General features: G+C 39.9%; 1 protein-coding gene across 1 annotated transcript in view; it reads left to right on the top strand.

Annotated features, from left to right (window-relative positions):
• Window positions 1–18,675, top strand: part of alk (ALK receptor tyrosine kinase) — a 65,881-nt gene that overhangs the window by 32,125 nt on the left and 15,081 nt on the right. The window contains exons 6-16 of the mRNA XM_042500800.1: window positions 402–512; window positions 1,951–2,092; window positions 3,250–3,417; window positions 5,259–5,357; window positions 9,986–10,141; window positions 11,224–11,337; window positions 13,972–14,158; window positions 14,952–15,042; window positions 16,620–16,684; window positions 16,782–16,911; window positions 17,630–17,727. Coding sequence (XP_042356734.1) covers window positions 402–512; window positions 1,951–2,092; window positions 3,250–3,417; window positions 5,259–5,357; window positions 9,986–10,141; window positions 11,224–11,337; window positions 13,972–14,158; window positions 14,952–15,042; window positions 16,620–16,684; window positions 16,782–16,911; window positions 17,630–17,727 — 1,361 coding nt within the window. The remainder of the gene's footprint in view (window positions 1–401; window positions 513–1,950; window positions 2,093–3,249; window positions 3,418–5,258; window positions 5,358–9,985; window positions 10,142–11,223; window positions 11,338–13,971; window positions 14,159–14,951; window positions 15,043–16,619; window positions 16,685–16,781; window positions 16,912–17,629; window positions 17,728–18,675) is intronic.

The raw sequence follows: 18,675 nt of genomic DNA, 5'->3' as shown, positions 1-18,675 counted from the left end.
TGAATTAGTTTTTGTCAAACCTATCAGCTTCATTAACTCCAATTAGGTTTTAAACAGGATAGAAATCAGCCCCAGAGATGTCTTATTCAGTCACAAACATGAACCCGTCACTGTGAACAGGAAGCTGTTCTACAATAGTCAGACAGATGTACACTCATGTAAACAGGAAATCAGTAAATGCTCAAATCTCACTTGAATTGTCTTATAAAGGCAATATTGGTCCTCGCCTCTCAGTTCCTGGGTGCATCTGGATATTCCTGCATGGTATTTACTCACCATTATAATGCTAAAGCCAAGACTCCCAGCAGCTGGGGTTTGGCAACTGCTCAGCCTTCTCACAACTGACATGCATGAAAGCAATTCTTTGGTGAGCTGACATCTCTCTCTCTCCCTCCCTGCAGTCCAACGGCATGCTGAATAAGATCTGCCTGGAACAGAGCGGCCCGATGGTGAACAAAACCCAAGTGAAAGGGGGCGGAGGAGGAGGTGGCGGGGCTACATATGTGTTCAAGGTAAGGAGCTGCTGAGGGAATGACGCACTCAGGGACAGGAAGATATTTTTGAACTTTGCATTTCAGAACTACACATAATTTGTATAATTTTGTGTGATGTGATATTCCAGTGAAAAAAGTATGTGTTGTATAAATAAAATCAGCCCAGTTTCTATGTTGCTAGATATAGGACACACATTTTAATGCAGTTTTGGGGGATATTAACATGTTGTTAGCTGATGACATTAGGTGCCTGCTGTCACTCATTATGTCAATGATCATTAAGCACTGGAGCCAAGAGTTCACCAGTGACACACTTTCAGTGGTGTAGTGGAGGGAATATCCAAGTACACAGGGTACACCCAAATCTTTTCTGGACGTTTTCCCACCTATCAACGAAAAAGCCATTAGAGTCTATAGGACAGTATATCCAATTCCTCTGATGTAACCTATCCATCTACCTTAGTACACCCACCTCATCAATTACCTCTGCACTCTACTCTCATAACTGAACAGATAAGATGATTTATGATAAGCTGACAATCTTAATAACCCAAAGTATTCATTTACAGGTATAGTTTCACATTTTGGGAAATATACGGATTAGCTGAGTTAGAGTCAGATGAGAAGACTGATAACCACTTACATCACTCACATCAGGAAATACGCGACACCATGTTTCTTCGTTACTGATGGATTTTTTTGTCTCAATCGCACTTCAGTCAACATTACCTTCATAAAATCCACCATCTGACTGTTTCAATCAATGTACGGAATAAGCATGCATTTGCATCGCATATAAACCTTTGCAATCTGACCATTAATATGTACATCATACCTTGCTGGCTGTACAAAACTGAGAGGAAAGCAGTCCACTTATTACAAAAAAAGCCAACCTTCAAAGTGGGCAATGCAAAATTGCTTTCAATTTCATAAGCCTTTAAGGGGAGTGCAAAACTTGTTTCAACTAAATATGTCCCTGCAACATAGAACATAAACATGGTTTTGGCGTAGTGCTAAAACAAAGACATAATTCCAGTGTCAAATCAGTATTCATTAAATAAATCACATACATAATATGTGAAAATAAACATCAAATGACGACAGATAATAATTATGTCAGTTAAAACTTTCACACCTGTCCATTAAATATGAAACTTCAACAAGCAGCCAGATAGCTAGCTTTAATTGTTCTAACAATTAGACCAAACAAGATATAGTATATTATCTAATGAGCTTTACAGGTACTATGTGATCTCATAAGTCCAGAATTCTCCAAGGTAAAGGCTAAGCTAACCAACTGGTGGCTCCAGTGATATTATTACCAAACAACATCAACTGGTATTAATCTTTTAACTCCCAGCAAGAAAGCAAAGAAGCATATTCCCAAAATGTTGAACTATTCCGTTGAAGAGCAGATACCACTACATAAATCTAAGTGTTAGCAATAATTACCCAGGTGGAAAAAGAGGTGTATATCCCCCTCATCATCGCTGCTGGGGGAGGCGGCCGGGGCTACAGCAGTCTATCAGAGACCCAGCTGGAGCAGATGGACTATGACCCCAGCCAACAGGGACGCAGCGGGAAGTCAAATGCTGCAGGTACGCCTCACACAGCTTTGATATGCATGTTGTTGCCATTTGTATGTGTTGTGCATGCGTAGGGAAATACACTATACTGAGTGCATTGTTTTTGGCTGCAGTTATGTGAGAGTTAGTAAGACAGCGCAGTCCAGGGAGAGTCAGTGTAGCGAGTGTGTATAAGATGAGCAGATGACTAATACCCTATTACAGAACTGTTGTGTATATGGCTTATCTTTCCCCATTTTCTGATGAGAAAGGCGCTGTGTATTGTGTTCGCTTCTGCCTCATGCACACAAACTAATAAGCTGAGTTTACAGATAGCCCGAAGTGGAAGTGTTTATTTGCATGTCTACCTGCACTTGTAAACACATTCATTTATCCTAAAGGTGTTTACCTCTGTCTTAACGCATACATTTCACAGACCTCCATGCGCCAGTGTTTGTGTTTTGGCAAAAAACAAAACACAGCATGGCCCCACTCATGATTATTCATATCCAGCACTTTGTCCCCCGTCATTGCTGGGCAGAGCTACATGCTCCATACTCCCAGTGTAATGTAACATCCATGCACATTGCAGGTTGCATTATTCATGTGCTCAGAGTTGACGAACAGCCCAGAAAACATAAGATATTGATTTTTACATCTTCACAGAGCCCAAGGTTTACTTTTGAGGAAACTCGGTGAATGAAAAATGAAATATTCAGCGTGTCTGGGGGCTTTTGTTGCCAGCGTGGAGAGTGTTTTTGTTTTTTTTTTTTTCATTTGTTTGTATCTCTCAGGCTTCAGAGAGGCATAGGAATGAAAGGGGAAAATTAAATTGGCTACTGTTAGGGAATATGGGAGGGATTAGATTTAACTTTATTAGCTATAACTTTAATCTCGTGTTACCAGGTCTCTTTTAAAGGATTTTATGTTTTTGTGGTCTCTGCTTTAACCAGTGCTGTTATCACTAATAGGGGGGTGCTGTGGATGTGTATGTGAATATATGTGATACTGTGTGTGTTTCTATAGACATGCCACATGCTTTTCTGCAGTTTAGCATCATTCTCCCACCACACTGACCCATTTACGAGCTCACTGTCTACCTTTCTATCCCTTTTTGTCACACACACACTGATTCGCTACACAGCATATTACTCCACATCATATCAAAGGTGCGTTGTGTTTGGTGACAGGTGGAGGCGGAGGTTGGAACGACAGCATGCCTGTCAGTCAGGGTGGCAGGCCGCTGGTGCTCGGAGGCCAGGGAGGGCAGGCCTGTCAAAAGTTCTGGCAGACCCGCGGTGGCTTCGGGGGCGGCGGGGGTGGCTGCATGTCCGGGGGCGCCGGTGGAGGCTACAGAGGTTAGTCCAAGAGATTTGCAAGTTTTTTTCTGGAACGTCCAGGAAAAAAGTTGAATAAATAAAATGTGTTGAGCTGTCAGATGTGACCCACAGACAGGCCCTCAGTGTAGTATGTGTTTTATCCTGAATGTGGCAGGGTGACAGGGTTTATAGAGATCAAGGATCAGATTGAATTACAGAAACAGCTGCATTTCCTGTCCCTTTAACCACTCATTCAACTGTAATCACTCTGGATTAGATCTTTTAAACACCTTGTCAAAGTATGACACTATGTATCTCAGCCTGTTCTCACTCTAACTCGCCCCTTTGTCAGTGACGTTGGCGTCAGACATCGACGTAAAGAGGCTTCTTTTACAACGGTATGATACACATGAGGTGTTTTAGAGGCAGCGGGCATCAACCAACTCGCCAAATACTGCTGCATTGTCAGTGGACGTCAGCATGAGACGCAGACTTAGGCTTCTTTTGCATTGGTATGACTTGCACTGGGCAGCACCAACTCATAATGCTGCCTGCAACTTCCTTGAGAGCAAAAGACAGTCCTTATTGGAAGGGCTGCAAGGTGGTTGGGTCCAACAAATCCTGGACTTTCACCCAGGAGCCCGCTGTTCGCTTCATATGTGTGCAAAACCATGATGTGTTTTTTTTTTTTTTTTTTTTTAATTTGCTTTTATTATGCCGGGGCCACGTTGCATGCCTGAGCAGCTCTTGACAGCTACCCTGCTGAACGGCTGCGACCCATACGATTGCAGTGTTCACACTGGCAGTGCTGTTGCTGTGGCACTGCTGCAGAGCTGTCTGCTGCTGTAACTACTGTACTTACACGATTAAAAGATGACACTTCACGAATTTATGAGGTCATGTAAGCCACTGTATTTTCAACAAATTGGCAAAGATTTCACAATAAAAAGCCACCTTCTTTCCACAGAAGCCATTCCACAGAAGCATTATCAAAAGGCTTTAATTTTGAAACAGAAAGGGGAAAGGTTGAGTTCATAAATGTTTTCATGTCTGTGACAGACAGAAATTGAAACTGTTGTGAAAGGTGGAATTAAATCAGTATGACCATTAATACACCTTTTCACTGTCTATTTTTGCTGGAAACCAGGTGTGTCAGGTGGTAAAAATTGGCAAGACTCTTATTGAACCTAGATTTGCCGCAGCTGAGCAGCAGCCTTGTCTGAGCAGTGCTGCTCACATGGCAATATGGTTCGTGCGTAAGTGTATATTGAAAAATACTGTACGTAGAAAACTGAATTGTGTTTTGTAAAGACACAATGCATATCACAAGCATAAATTGACATGCCATCCCTGGACATCCAAAATAGAAGTATGAAGATACCTAGCGCATCACATTTCGACATTAAGGTCCACTGACAAATTTTATGTGGTGGAATGAGAACAGGTTGTGTATCTCCTTGCGCTGAGTGCATATCATTAAGCAGTGTTGAGTGAGATAAACTTTAATGATCCTCAGTACATAACTAGGTCATAACAGCAGGGAGAAATATGCAGCATAATGCATGAAAAGAAAGAAATATAAATAATAAGAAATATAAATAATAAAGCAAAAAGGAAAGTGGGTGGTAAGCAAAATGCAAATAACTAACATTAGAATGCATTGGGACGCACAAGGATGAAATATGTAAGTTGAAGTATGGGTAGAAGGGGAGGACAGTCAAAGCAAGTGTCACTAAGGATTAGATTACAGATGAAATGACATAAAATGTGTTTCTGTGTGCGTGATATGTGACAATGTGCTAAATTTTTTCATAAATTATAGCATGTTAATTAATATAAGGATGGTGCTGAGGTTTTGTCACTGTCCTCCTGGTTTCTAGGTGGCAACACATCCATAGATAACAACCCCAAACACGATGGTGACGATGGCACATCTTTCCTCGGCCCAGAGGGAGATCCCTTCCTCTACCCTCTGAAAGGTAATGTTAATGTGAAAGAAGAGACAGAAAAACTTGTAAGCAGTCAGCGCCCGCAGGCCAAGTATTTGTATTCAATGTGCGATACCTTTGTGGTGTTTGTAGGTGAGAGTTAATGTGTTTGTACTTCACAGAAATGATGAGAAAAACTGTTTCTGCTATTGACATTTTTAAATGAATTTTTGTCGCGGTACAGTGGAAGCTTTCGCAACACATAACTAATATAGATTTGTACAACACGGTGAGAATAAGTTTCTAACTCCATCACATAAAAAAGGAAACTGTAAAAATGTGCAGCAGATATGGGCAGCCATGGAGAGATGGCAGAGGATACATCTAGATTATTTGATTAAAATGCTTCCAGATAGAGAGGAAGAACTGCTCAATAAATCCATCCAGTATAGACCTGTTGACCCTTCTTTGCTCTATTTACATTTACATCTACATTCGAACATGACAGGTACTAAAGCAGAGTCTGACTGAAATGTTCGGCTGCAGTGATGGCCTATCCATACATCATGTAAGATTTCTTCTTCACTCAGCTATATAGAGAAGTAGAAAAAAGGGAAAATGGGAAGCAGAAGTTGAAGTGGTTTTAAAAATGTCTTCCATTGAGCCATAGTAAAGTACGCACTGATATCTTTTTCCCATTGAGCTTTAATAGGGATGATGCTGTCTGGTGCGGCAGTGTCGCTTTCAACAGCCACAGTCCTCAATTTGTCATCGACCTCTCTTCATTTCCTCTGGAGGAAAAAGACCACAGTGAATTTCAGCTTCAAATGAAGCTAAAAGTGTAATATTCCAAACTACACTGAATTTGCTCTTTATTGAACTACACATTTTTGTCATTCCTGTCTATTGTGGCCCCAGCTGGTTTTTAGCTTCACTGGACTATGTTGTTAATAAAGGTATTTTGGGTTTAAGGACATGTGTTTGCAGAGATGGAATATAATATTTAGAACTATGTTTTATTAGTCTATCACCTGAAGATAAATATCGTTGTGTTTTTGTTACCTTAAAATCAGCCATTTATACCTACATAACAGGCATGCCTTCTACCATGGGGTTTGCCTTGCTGTTCTACTGCAGAGTAGAACACACAAACCAAACACTGGCTTTAGATAGGGCCTTCACTTTTTGCACGTTAACATTTTCATGTCAGCTGCTGTAATTCTTGTATATGCAATCTGCAACCTCACAGCTAGATGCCACTAAATCCTGCACACTGGATCTTTAAAGAAGGAAATTGCATCCTCTATTGTGGGTATTTTACCAGCAAAAGTTAATAAAAAGATCACAAATCTTAAGACTTTGTCTTCATATAGTGCTGGCCAGGCAAAAAACATACAAATACCTATTACACCCATTTTCATAAAATTTTGAAAAAGAAATTTACACATTAGAAAGACAACTCTGTTAATCCAGTAAGCCTTCTGTTCCAGCTACTACTGCATGAAAGCAGCATATGAGACACTGAACTTCTACAGGTACAAACTTCTTTTCAGATATTAAAGTCCACCACTTCCCTAAACAAACAAACTAACACATGCCTTGCAGAGGAGCATTACTTGCCTCTATTTTCAGCATGTTCAAGCTAACAATTGTTGGCTAAGAGTCTACAGAATGAGATAGGAGTATTTGTTATTGTGTGTGTTTTGTGTCTGTCTTGTCATTTTCATTATCCTAAAAATTGTAAAACTTACTGGTAATGAAATGAGTTCTACAGACCAGTTCCTTCTTTGTACCATGCAATCCATGCTTTGTCCTGGTTTGTTTCTTTAGCAAAATTGTAGGCTTTTGTTTCTGACATCAAGTTTGTACCCGGTCGAAGTGCACAACCTACCATTGAGAAGCAAGGTCCTCGAACTAATATAACCATTCTCCACAGTATGCATTTCAGTAGAGGTCCTAAGTGTAGTGTTTATGTGCTATTTTCATGCAGTAGTGGCTGGACTGGAAGTTGACAACTTGAAATGGTCTATACGTGGTTTTATAGTTTTATGAAAAAAGGCTTTATATTTCTGCCAAAAAGAAACTGTTCATTTCCTGAAACTAGAGTTTGAGAAATATGAGTTTTGTGCATGAAAGGAGCAAGAGAATGACATGATTTATAACCAATGAATTACCACAAGGCCAGAATCATTATCATAGCACCCAGGCAGGAATATCAGGTAGTAATATCTGTAATTTGATAACATAAAAGAATATTATCTGTGTAAAGGTCACATCTAAGGGCATTTTTACATTGAAGTTGTAATCACAAACGGCTATGCCAGTAATTTCCTCCTCAGCTGGAACTGCACAGGCAGGTTTCTCTGGCTCAAATAAAAACAGCAGGTGATGCTGGACAAACCTGCTGTGTGCATTGACAGACACAAAAGAGGATCAAAAATCATACCAATAATGTTGACAGTGGCAATTGGATTGCAATGCAGTGCCCTAATCCACTGAATACAGGCAGCTTCAAAGGAAGAAGGAAGAAAAGAGATAGGGCTGCGCAGTCAAATAATCATAAAACCGTCACTTGATGCTGGTAGGCGCAGAAGAAAACATTCATGTTATTAGAGGCCAAGAGAGCTTCAATGAATCTCACTCCACCTGTCTAAAAGAGACAATACAATTTTTCATGTGCATGGTAATTTCAGCAAATCATTACTGAAAAAGCTTAAGGGGAGGAGAAATATTTATCTGTGCAGTGATACTAGCTTTGATAGTGGAGCAACTGTTTCACTGTTGCAATTTTACCATTAAGAAATATTTGTAAAATTCAGTAAAGAAGACATTATCACCTTCCTTACTTCAGTAACATGGAGTATTTAACATGTATAAATATCCACAATACAGAGAATCACACCCACACATTAGTATGCAGTCAATGTCTCTACTGGAGACATTTGTATTCCTCCTTCAAAACCTTTCAACTGTTTCTAGGTTAGATTTATGTATTCGTACTTATAAAGCTGATAACAGAATGATGAGAGAAAATAGATTCCACAGATGAGTGCATTTGCTTTGCTTACTAAACAGTACAAGCTCTCACAGAGCAGCCCTGTAACGAATTCATGTAAGACTGATTCGCTGCCTGTAGATTACAATTAAGAGAATTGGTTCTTTTTAAATCTAAATTAAGTAATGGGCATTGTAAAAATGTTTGTAAAACAATTTATGGAGGTATGAGTGCTTGTGTGGTGGAGGGCAGTGAGTCTGTGGGTTTTCTTCCAGCCAAGACCACAGCAGATTGTTTCACTGATGAACATACCTTCAGTTAGAATCAGTGAAGTCATTTAGTTTGGGGTTAGAGAAGGCTGGAATGAAAATCTGCAAGCTCTCAGCCCTCCACACAACACGATTAAACACTGAGGCTTGATTCACCTCATGTAGTTTGTACTGGCTGAAACAAGTTCTCCAACCCATATGATTATGTAGGTCGTTTGGTCCCACTTTTTAATACAAGCCACAAGAACATTTCCCAAATTAGTACAGTGGTGGCAGGAGATCAAGCAATAGAACTGGTCATTTGCTAATAACTCCCCAAACTACTTGGTTAGCTTTAGGCACTGAACGTATTTTGGGTTAAAGTAAGCAAGCTTGTTACATAACTTATGTCGGAAAGTTAACTGATGTTATGCACGTAACATAAGTTAACAATGTGATGCAGTAAACTTGCATATCTAATTCAAAATAAGTTAACCTTAACTTCATGGGTGCAAGTCAGGGTTCCCACAGATCCTTTAAAAAGTGTTGTAGCACCTGCTGCATCATGCCTGAGGGAGCCAGTTCCAACCAACAAGTGCATAGCCATAGCACCATGTGACCTGTAAAAGCGAAAATAGGTGTTTCCATTGCAGTTCTGCAAAATATGGCTTATACTTTATATAAGCAATTTTAATTTGGGCAGTTTGAGGGTAAATGGTAACCCGCCTGTTGATTCTTATTTTCAGGTGATGTTGAACAATTGAAAACATAATGATATATATTATATACCATTTCTGCCAGTCGATGCCATTGAATCCTACACACTGGACCTTTAACAGATGGAATTATGTTTAGACATCACATCTTCAGTATTCACCACATTTTCCGTTCATGTAAAGCTCAGTATTTTCTTGACTGTGCTGTTAACTAAGGGCTTTTAAACAACCCATCCATTTGACAACAAACCTCTGTTTGATCAGATTTATTCAGGACACACATCTGACAATCAGACTGATTTGCGGTTTTGTTTTCAAGATTTGAATCAGTGAACAATATTAGAAGTGGGAAGCTTACGGGTCATGGAAGGATGTTTGTTGATTAAATTGTTATAATTGATGCTATAATCTATTCTATGTTTTGTGTAACTGGGTAGGCTGTATGCTGGGTAATAATGGTGGTGAGAATAAAACTTAGAAAAAGCCATTCTCATACACTCTGTAATTAGGATCATTTTCCAGTAAATTACATTACAGTGTTATTGAACTTTTGCTCATTTCACCAGGAGACAACCTGGAGATGTCTAATCAAACCCTGATTATTCTTGAAAACTCTGCTCTGCACTCTGTGTGTGTGTGTGTGTGTGTGTGTGTGTGTCTGTCTGTCTGTCTGTCTGTCTGTCTGTCTGTGTCTGTGTCTGTGTCTGTGTGTCTCTGAAGCTATGGAGGGGGATGGCGAGGTGATCATCAGCCCAGTGCAGAACTGCAGTCACTGTGAGAGCGGTGAATGCCACGAGACAGGGGATGGTATTGTCTGCTACTGTGATGATGACCTTATCCTGGCACCAGACCAGGTGTCCTGCATCAACGCTACAGGTCTGGCATAAAGTACTACCCACATACTTTACTATTTGTAAGAAAGAACCATGGTCTATTTCTATCTCACAGTCAAGTATGTGAAATGAATCCAAACGTGGAAACCAGTTAAGCTGAATGAAATTGTACCTGTAATAGACTGTGACTCAGTGAACAGATAATGAATTAATCTGCAGAAGTAATTAAGCCTGGGAGGCTCTGTACTTTATTGAATCTTTATCTGAGGAAATGTTTTTTTAATAGTGCCTTAATCATTCATAATAATAATCAATCCGTAGGATAAGATAACCTGTTAATGGAAATGGATATAGCTATGGTGGTATTAGCTGGTGGAGTCCTGCTCTGTGATTTATCTTTGTGCTGCAGTCAGATAAAAGCTCTTTATCTTATCATGTCAAGGATTTAGGCTAAAAGGCTTCACCTGGATACTTGTGTAGTGATATTATAAAATGGATTTTGAATGATATTCATAATGGGCTTAATGGGCCTAAGTTCATGCGACTGGCTCTGCCCACTGAAACATGTCAACCTTGACTGAAACATTTTCAAACATTCTCTGTCAAAGGAACAAAGGAATGCAGACAAACCCCTGTGGACCTTGACTTGCCTCTTTAATTATTATTTGTAATCTGAGATGAATCATGAGTAACTGTATATCTGAAATGAATTGATATGGTGTATTGTCACTTTATAATTTGAAGCAAAATAACCAGGCTATTACCATTTCAATGATATCTTAATGACCTAAGAGTGTCTCCTTGCCCTATGATTTGCAAATCTGTTTCTCAGTAAATGACAAGTAGCAGATAATTCTGTGATGCCAGGTCATAAAAGGTCACAATCTCAATATGGTGTCTCTCGGTGTGCAGATTTGTTCCTCAGCTTAGACAAGTGAAATGAGATCTCCCCGTGCTACTGAAAAGGGAATTGACATGCAGCGGCCGTCGCTGCTCCTAAGCTCTGTTGTGTCATCACTTTCACATCATTAATTAAGTGGGGGATCAGAGTGGCGAAGTGAATGTTAATACTCCTCTGGGGGAGATAACAACTGTGGAACGCTGTTGTTTCCTCTTGTCTCGCAGAGGTGTCCCTGCTGCCGCCCCAGCCATCTCTGTCCCACCTGGCGCTGGGTCTGTCTGTGGGCACTTCGGCCCTCATCGCCGCCCTGCTGCTGGCTGTGTCTGGAGTCATGATAAGTAAGTCAGTAAGGAAAATAAATAGACAATATGTGGTACTTAGAAATTAATGTAACAGGTTTCAAAAAAACTATATATCAGTCTGCAGATATGATTCTAGAGCATGAGCGATTTCATGATTTAAAGGAGCTGTATCCGACATTTAGACATTAATACAGCAACACTGTTTCTAAAGTTGACATATAACAATATAGTGGACTTATCGCTTCTTCAGTAAAGAATTAAGTCAAGCTATCTCTGTGTGTGTCGTAATCTGAGTTTCCCTGTTTGTTGTGGTAGCTGGTCTGGCAGCATGTGCATGTGAGGCTTTGATTTATAATAATACAGATATAGGGACCATTAGCTTCAAGCAAACCCCTATTGAGAATCCTGTGCAGACACCCTGAATCAGACTGAATCACGGATATGCTCTGAATGTTGTATAAATGTTGGGAGGAACAAAATGGGTTACAGTTATATATACAATAGTGCCTTAAGATTGCACATAGTTTGTTGTGCAAATGACCTTTTAAACCCTACAGGAACAATGCTATACACAAGGTAATACTCTGAAGCGTTCATGTCATGTTCACAGTATATCAACATTTCTAAGTAAAACTTTGGAAAGCTACACTGGGTGCTTCTTTGATAGACTTAAGTCGTTCCTCGCCCAGATATGTCATTGGATGTCAGTTAATATTGTAACAGTTGAAGGTGCTGGAAAAGCAATTTCTTTCCTGGCACAGTCTTTGTAAGGCAATATTTCCACCAGCGACTGCACTCAACAGCTAGAGTTATTTTACACAGGAAAAGAATATACAAAGTGTCAATCAAGAAGGGTGAGATACTTTGTCTGTTGAGGCCCACAATTCGTTAAGCAGACCAACAGGGTGTTGTTGTAGATTAGAAAAGTATTAAACCCTTTGACATGGCTGGTGGAGGTTATCAGCCACTGTTGGATTAGTGCATTTAATGTGTCTTAGTTTGAAGAAGTGGATCCAAACAAGGTAGCCTGGTCTGTGGTTGAAGGTCTAATCTTAGGGGTTAGGGAACAGAAAAAAAGAGAAAAACGTGCTCTGTCGAAGAAATTAATGTATGTTTTTTCTAATATTTTCTTTTTCTTATGAAACTGTAAAACTAACAAACAATCTGAGATTGGATGGGAAATGTTACTTTTTGGTATCAAATTTACAGCTCAAATACATATGCAATTTGAGATGAGATGAGAGATGTCTGCCTTCTCTCCAATGTAGTGAAACAAGATAGCATTTGGCTTGTGATGCTCAAAATGCCCAAAAAAAAAAAATACATTTTTGAAAAACTCAACAGCAATGTCTATTTCCAGAAATCATGACCCTGTTACTCAAGATAATCCACATACCTTGTTGTTAGCAGTTTTTAATGTAGGAACTATTTTGTATCTAATGAACTACACCCGCAAACCAAATCACCACTCAGAGGGAAGTGCACATCTCACACAACTCACACAACAATCCAGACTGATAAATAGCACTACAGGTACGAGGAAAAAATATATATATATTGATTTTAGTATGAACTGTCACTTTAACACAATTAACTTGACAACCACCAAAATAACAATGGAGAAAGTGACCACAGAGCAGAGCTGTGCTGCTAAATGCCCGAGAAGCTCACATGAGCTTTGTTTTTTCTGTTTCTGTCTTCTGTTTGCACATTACACACAGATTTTCTCTCTCTCTCTCACACACACACACACACAGATCTCCAGTGTCTGTCCTGGTGTCTCTCAGACGGCCCTTAGCAGGTTGTTGTCAGAACGGGAAGTGAACCTTGCGGCCAGCGTAGACATCCGTCTGCTCGACTGCTTACAGGCTATTACAGCCAGACATATGCACTCATTGAGCCATCATCCCCTCTACACAGACAAACACACACACCCACGCTTACTCTCACACTCACAGACATCCAAACTCCCACCTACACTCTTGCACACACATCAGTAGACGAGGCGGGAGTCGTAGAGGTGTGGGACTACCTCTGTGATGAATGAAATGTGCTAATGATGGATGGCTGCTTAGCCGGCGGCTGACAGCGCTCGTACATTAGAAAGCACTTGGTAAATAAATAACTCCCCTACACACACACCTAAGCATACACACATAAACAATTCGGCCTGCCACTAATGTGTTCCCAGCTTAGGTTGAGGCTTTTAGCATTATAAAGAGTATATGTGTAAGAGAGAGAAAGAGAGGGAGAAAAATGGGGGGTCACTATCCAGCAGGCTTTTCTACATGATGTGCATTTATTTGCAATATCAATGACGGAGGTGTAAGTTGGTTCAGTGCATACTGATAACACACGTGATATATTTATACATTTTGGGTTCAATTCTGAACCATTATGTGTGTGAATATTTCAGAAAGGCAAATCTGGCATCAGATAGAAAGGAATCAATATTTCACAGACACAAAGGAATATTCTATTTCATGAAAAATTGCTGTTGTACAAGCAAAAGGTCTTTAGAGAAATAATAACTGTAAAAGCTTTCCACTTTGTGTGCTTTAGCTGCCAGCAATAATTTTCTACAAGAAGACAGGTTCAAGGTTTTGTTTGCTTTCTAAATTGCGGATATCTCAGCACTGGAATGAAACTCCTTCATTTTCATGTCTACAGTGTACAGACGTAAACACACAGAGCTGCAGTCTATTCAGTTGGAGTTGCAGAGTCCAGACTGCAAGCTCAGTAAGCTGCGGGCGTCCACCATCATGACCGACTACAACCCCAACTACTGCTTCGCTGGAAAGACAGCGTCGGTCAACGACCTGAAGGAAGTGCCGCGGCGTAACATCTCCCTCACCAGGTAAAAGAGCAGAGATTAAAAGTCTGCGACCAACTTTCTCGTTACTTGAAGACATTATGATCCCATCAGTAGAAAAGAACAAATTCAATATGAGTTAAATAACCTCTTTGCATCAAAGGTGGAATTTCTGACTCAAGGATAACAGTATTTGCATGACAAAATGGGCAGTTCTAATTGTAATAAAAATGTAAAAGTCTCTATTTAAGTAGTGTGGAGTCATAAATACAGCATGGTGTGAGAAGAAGCAGTTTAAACAAAGGCTGAAATGCAGTGATCCAAGCAGCTGGGAAATAATCTTTTGCACAGCTCTTTCAATTTTTAATGTGTCTTTCATGTGTTTGGAGTTCACCAGTTTATCATTCTGGTTCTTAATCTTTGTGAGTAATTCTTTTTTCTTGTGGACTCATGAATATTTTCCCAGCATCTAGATTTATTTAAGTCATGAATCAAGTGAAAAGGCTGCAAAGGGGGAAATCAAAAGTATAATTTGGTGTCAGAGTTCACCGTTCTGCATTTTGACATCTGTGGCAGGATGTCACACGGAGACAGTAATTTGCCTTTTGAGGCTAAAAAGCTGGTGAACAACTACTTTAGAAACCTCTGCTTAGCATCTTTACATAATACTTAGCTCCATTAGCTCCCATTCGTTGGACACAGGTGTATTTAGGATACGTCTTACTGCTGTAGTCAATCTAGGAATCTCAGCTCTTGTATGTTTTCCCTCTTGTGTAAATGTTTCAGCTTAATGTGTAAAATATTAATATAATTGTAAATAATAAATGCGTATCTCCAGGGGTCTGGGTCATGGTGCTTTCGGTGAAGTCTATGAAGGGCTGGCAGTGGGGATACCAGGTGAACCAAGTCCACTGCAAGTGGCAGTCAAAGTGAGTTGTCACCTAGTTTCTGGAACTAAAAATTATTTTTTTCTTTTTCTGTTTTTCAAAGGTCAGACTTTAATTGAATCAAATTAAATCCACAGGGACACTTTGTTGATACCCAGCTTTGTTTGAAAACAATGTTGGGCAGTATGAGTAAGTGAACTGTGCTGAACTTCCCTCCATCTAACCAGTGCCGAGCTCTCCTTTGTCAAAGCAAAACTATGCCGGATGACACAAAAAAAGATGTCATTTGGCAGATTTTTGCTGGCTCTAAGGGCCGCTGCTCGAACTACAAGCTTTACTTCTGCATTTTCATATTACCCGCAACCACTGACAAAAAATAGTATGAAGGTGCATCTAGAGACAGGCATGCTCTTTGTCTCTCTTCTTCTCTCACTCTCCCTCTGTCTTGCTCTCAAATTCAAATCAGCTTTATTGGCATAAATGTTTGTTACATTGTTGCCAAAGCAAAAGAACAGATTATTAAATTATTACATACATAACAGAAATATATTTTAGACACATATTATATACATGTTGTTTTAGTTACATCGAAACATTTAGTGTAGTAGTGTAGAGCTTGTTTGTCTTCGTTTATGACAATCTTCTACTTTTGAAACAGGTCTTAATGGGGATGATAAAAGGAATTTTTCTTTTGATGGTGTAGAAAGCTCTTCTTCCCTTCTCTTTCAGCTCATTCATAGCCATTCTAATGTTTCCAGTGGCAGTGATGTTCAGACCTAAATATGTGTATTGTTTTGTATGTTCAGGTTTGTTATTTTCTAATTTGAATTTGTTTTTCAGAGTTGGATCAGTTTTGAAAAATTAATGTCTCTCTCTCTCTCTCTCTCTCTCTCTCTCTCTCTCTCTCTCTCTCAAACTCAGACCAAACTCTGATCAAACTGTAAAATTTAGCAGTGCTAATCAAATATAAATTATACTGCACTGCCTATTTTTTGTCTAAAAGGTTTTTAGAAACATCTTTAGCGCTGTGTTTAGTTGTATTAGCGAGAGATTGTGAACAAGAAGTGGGTACCATACTGTTTCCTTTATTGTCAAAACAGAGGCTAAAAAAACTGAGATCAAACAGTGAAACTAGGCAGTGCTGATCAAATATAAACCACGATTCTTTTCTTGCATTGCCTATTTCTGGTCTCACCTCATAGTTTCAGAAACATATTTTAGCTTTTGGTTTACCTGTAATATGATATTATTTGTTACCAGCCAGTTGCTATTGTGTCAAACGGACAAGTTTGCGTTATGTCACCTGAGAGCGAGGGGGTTACCTGGTCTTTTGCGGCGCTGTGCATTCTGGTTGCTGTAGGCTCTGTGCCTCTTGATCAAAAAGCAATTGGCACAGCTTTTTTCCTCTGTTTTCTCTGGTCACGTAGCACCAATGTCAAAAGTATTTGCGTTTTTCTATTACAGCCTAGTGTTATGAAAAGATCATATGTCCAGCACTGATATACTTCTTGAAAGGCCTTACAACACAACTGTATGCCATTAAAAAAAAAGGCACTGCACACACATTACAATAACTTCTGTAAATCAAACTTATAACCATTCATTGCTATTTACACTAGACCCTTCCTGAAGTTTGCTCTGAGCAAGATGAATTGGACTTCCTCATGGAGGCTCTAATTATCAGGTGAGAGCCACAAAATAACAAAATTCTGTCTTTAAAAAAAAGTGCCAACAAAAGCATTTCTGATCCACTTCTCCCTGCTGTGTTTCTGTTCCTGCAGTAAGTTTAGCCACCAGAACATTGTGCGTTGTATAGGAGTCAGTCTGCAGGCCATGCCCAGGTTTATCCTGCTGGAGCTGATGGCCGGAGGAGATCTCAAATCTTTCCTGAGGGAGACCAGACCTCGGCTGGTGAGACACGCTGCTGTGCACATTGTCATTGAATCGTGCATTTCTTTGTTTTTTTTACCACCTAGAGCTGCAACTTCTGTGTCCCCACTGAGCCCCAGAATTGAGCGCAGTATGATCCATGTTAGATAAGTCAGATTCAAAAACATGTTTTCTTTAAAACCCATACTGACATGTACATGTACAAAATATTCCAGTTTTGCCCCTATAAAAAAACTGCTAAGCTGTGTATATGGCTATTGACAAAGAATATTTCAGCATAATTCTGTTACAGTCCTCCCTGTTTTGGCTGTGGGTCATTGTCGATTTCATTGCTAGTTTTGGTCCTACACTTAATAAAAGTTCTTAAATCCAGTAACCACATCATACATATTGTTTACAGTTTTTCCATCATCAGTAACATATAGGAGGATAACTTGTGTGTGTGGATCCATTTTTAATAAGACTATTTAATACAGTCCACAATCCCTTAATATTGTTTTCACAGTATGCACAGCTGTATGTAAACCGGAATATTAGTGGAATATTCACTTTCATTAGACATGTAGACAGCTTAGTAGGAATATTGTCTGTTTTGGAGAAAGGACAAAATCTGGAATATTTTGTGTATGTAAACATACTAAGTGTAACTGTAGTCACCTCCAATTTGCCAAATCTGCCTCTAATGTATTCACTAACATTGCATCGTGGATATTTTCCCGTCTCTTCTCTTTGTGATCAGGAGCACCCTTCCAGCCTGACTATGGTGGACCTTCTCAATGTGGCCAGAGACATCGCTAAGGGTTGCCAATATTTGGAGGAGAACCAGTTTATACACAGGTACTTAATCAGATAACCACATATTTAGCATACAGATATGCAAAACTAACAGCGAGTTAGCATAAACAAATACAGCACCTGATTATAAAAGGATGTGTTGTATTCTGTGGGCCTGTATTCCTCCTACCTAAAGAGATTAGCAAGACACAAAGGAAAACAAACAATATACGGCACATATGGGTATGCATATACATATGGAATGCTAATGTGCAACGCAAAACTCAACAGACACAGACTTGCTCACATTCATTTGTTGACTTCTAGTCTGAATTATGCGTAGACCACTTCCATCCAAGCATAGCATATGGACTCTGCATGCCTTTTGCCTTTCGTACGATAGCAGAAAGGACAAGTGATGAGTTTAGCATCAGAGCAGCCAGATGGGGTAGCCGGCTTGCCTTTTTACGGTCTGTATCCAACGCACAAGTCCCCTTCTATATCCATATTCACAGCGGTTGGTGAGCCAGAGGACGTGACCAAAGAATTCATAAATCCTCCTCTTGAGTCTGTCTCGCAAAGATCTCCTTCTGTGAGGAAAGTCATGTCAAAAAGGGAAAAGGTCAAAATTGCTCCTACAATCGCATCAAGACAATTAAAGCGCATCCCTCTTCCTTCACGTCTCTCTTTGACTCCCCAGGAATTGGCCAATGACAAACAAGGCCTATTAAACCTTGTTTGCCCCAACGTGGCACAGTAAAGCCCCATCAATCCACCTAATGGCTGAGTCTTCTCCGGAGGCTCGTGAGCTTCTATACAGCCCGTTTTTCTGCCTTCAAACTCGTATTAAAATTCATCCTAACGCTGTCCTTGAAGCTAATTTCAATTTTTATGGAGGTGTGTTTACTCGGGGTTGAGTAAAGGGCAGGTGAATGAGGTAGGGTGGAGGAGTAGACGGCCCGCTACTCAGAAAATGCTGCTCTTACAGGGATTACAGGGTTGGATGATGAG

The sequence above is a fragment of the Plectropomus leopardus genome, chromosome 14, assembly GCF_008729295.1.
Source record: "Plectropomus leopardus isolate mb chromosome 14, YSFRI_Pleo_2.0, whole genome shotgun sequence".
NCBI classification, from domain to species: Eukaryota; Metazoa; Chordata; class Actinopteri; order Perciformes; family Serranidae; genus Plectropomus; species Plectropomus leopardus.
Note: the sequence above shows the minus strand (reverse complement) of the source record. Positions and strands in the feature narration are given on the sequence as shown.